Below are 2,648 nucleotides of genomic sequence, written 5' to 3' on the forward strand. Positions count from 1 at the left end.
TAAATAGAAATATATTCGCGGGACGTGGATAGGTGGGAGAAGATATGAGAATCGGGCAGGCAGGCTTTACAGGCAGGGCTTCAAACATGTTGAATTCCATACACATTCTTAAGATCTACATGAGATCTTCAATCAGTGGATCTAAATGACCAATTATTATTCATATAAAATCATATAGGATTCTATTGGTTATGCCCAGGGCGCCGGTGCAGAATTCCATACACTAATTGAAACCACGCTAATTTTGCACCAACCTACGGACGAGAAATGTGATTTTTGTCGAGCTTTTAACATTTTTTTGTTGTTTTTCTAACATTACACAAATATTAACAAGTATTTCTCTTTATTCAGAGTCAGATAACAAACTGAATCTATTATTCACAACTTCAACTGCTATCATATTCTGCATATGTGTATCCCTTATTTTGTTTGAACAGAGGTTCTTGGTGACTTCTGTGATCTAATTTTTTGCCTCGCAGAAGATTCAGAGATAGCAGATTCAGAGAGTTGAGAATTCCTTCTTTTTTATTTATTGCTATCATTTACATCAGTAGAGACCGAGTTATTTGTCTGTACTGATGGCTTTCCTGATTTGGGAGCAAATATACATTCTTTTGAATTTGCAAAGTGAGGCTCTTTACAATTGGCAACCCATTGGAAGTTGAGACGTTGAAACCATTGGAAGTCGAACCCGCTGAACGAACCCGTTAACCCGTTGGACCCAAACCAGTGGGATGACACCATTTAAAAGTCAAACCCGCTGGACATGCCCGTTGAAGGTTATAGGGTTAGGGTTAAACTATCCAAGTTCTACATAGTGCGTGGTCAGACGAGCCCCCGTCCGATTTTCTCCGTCCCTGATTGGCCGCCCGTGCGTGCTCCCGCTCCCGCCTCCGCGTGCCCGCAGTGGGGCCCGGTCACAGTCGAGCTCCATCTTCCCTTCCCTTCTGCGGCAGCCAGCCACCCCATTACTTCAAACTTTGCATGTAGGCCGTAGTGGCATATGGAATACAACATATCCAAATCAAAAGCGATAATTCCGCCGGGAAGGGGTTACATTGTGGTGTCAAAGTCAATGAGTTGAGGTGCGATGTTTGATGGGGTAAGCCACCAACCCAACCAGACCCAACTAAATATATATATTTTCACCCAGGCAACGGAGCGGTGCAAAGCGGTGCAAGATCAACAAAGTAAATAAAAATAGCAAAACATATAAGAAAACTGAAAGGCTTCATTCTGGAGTGATTTTAAACACAGAAAAACAAACATTCACACCAGATCAGATCCTGTCAAGTTTCACACAAAGACACTGAATGAAGGAAATATATATATATTCAATGCACAAGACAGACCAAGCATCGACATGGAACATCAATTATTTATCCACTGTGAATCATACCTCATTATCATATGCCGCCGGTGCAAGCACGCTGTGTGGCCAACAGAGATTGAACGGCATCTGAAAGGCAAGGCCCATCAGCTAAAGCATGCGGTGGTTCAGCAGATAAAGGAGAATATAAACTGATGATCTGAGCCACAATGTAGATCTTGACACATTGTAGTGGAAGCAAAGATCACATTGAAGAAAGTGAGATCAATCATATGATCTGCTACATGAATTAAAACCTCTATCTTTCCCACAAAGTCCATCCCATGTTCACTGACTTGCCCATCAGCTAAAGCATGCGGTGGTTCAGCAGATAAAGGAGAACATTGAACAGTGGGACAATGTGGCTCGAGATACTACACAGTTAACACTGCCCACATACTACACAGTTAACACTGCCCACAATACTGAATGAACCAATCCCGGAACTACCCATTCAAGATGGCTACAGGTGCCAGCGGGATCCCCAGTGCCAGTATGTGGCAGGGAACATGAACACCATGCGCAAGCACTGGCAGAACAAGCACAGCTGGTCGCCATATCCCAGCCGTGGCCGTACAGCGCCACAAAAGCGTACGGCAGCACAGGATGAGGTGGACAGATCATGCCAGAAGGTGCAGTTCCAGCAGGTATTTGCATCGCGCAAGGGCTCCCACTACATACAGATCCAGACTAAGGAGACTACTGAGCACACCGGCACGCCAGACCAGAACAGAGCCAGCCATGTCATTGATGAGCTGGAGCGGTTTTACCGGGAACAGCAACGGCAGACCAGCAATGTCATCCAGGCCGGGGAGCACGATGAAGCCAACCCATGGCTGCGGCGGACCAGATGGCCGGTGTACTTGACCAACATCGCACCCAATGATCTGGTCAACTGCGTGCAGCGGCTCGAGGATGACACCACGTGCCCAGATGAACTGGCCGCGAGGGCCATCTGGGAGGCCATGGGTCAGGTTGCCCGTACCAGCCAGCGAGTCATCACACGGCTGGGCCACTTCGTCCGCATCGAGGCCATCCGCACAGAGCGACACCAGACCCGGCACACCCCGTTGCAGGCATACATGGACGAGGAGAGGAGAGCATCGCCGAGCACGTGAGGCCATGGCAGCAGATGTTGATGTTTTTCGCCCGAACGCAGGTCGAGCATGAATGGACGAGCCCACAGTACCGGTTTACACCACGGCAGCGCAAGCATTGGATGGTAATTATGGTAAGGAAGCCACCCACAGAGGGAGGCCGACCAGGCACCCCCCCATCA

The 2,648-nt window shown here is 47.8% G+C and overlaps 1 protein-coding gene across 1 annotated transcript; it reads left to right on the plus strand.

Moving 5' to 3' along the window:
* Positions 1 to 1,878: 1,878 nt before the first annotated feature.
* On the plus strand, positions 1,879 to 2,487 carry HCAG_09194 (predicted protein; the record flags this gene model as incomplete). The annotated part of the gene is made up of 1 exon (XM_001535828.1): positions 1,879 to 2,487. One exon carries the CDS (start codon positions 1,879 to 1,881, stop codon positions 2,485 to 2,487), a length of 609 nt encoding a protein of 202 aa, XP_001535878.1.
* Positions 2,488 to 2,648: the final 161 nt, after the last annotated feature.

Source organism: Histoplasma capsulatum, genomic scaffold (assembly GCF_000149585.1).
Source record: "Histoplasma capsulatum NAm1 scaffold_60 genomic scaffold, whole genome shotgun sequence".
NCBI classification, from domain to species: domain Eukaryota; kingdom Fungi; phylum Ascomycota; class Eurotiomycetes; order Onygenales; family Ajellomycetaceae; genus Histoplasma; species Histoplasma mississippiense.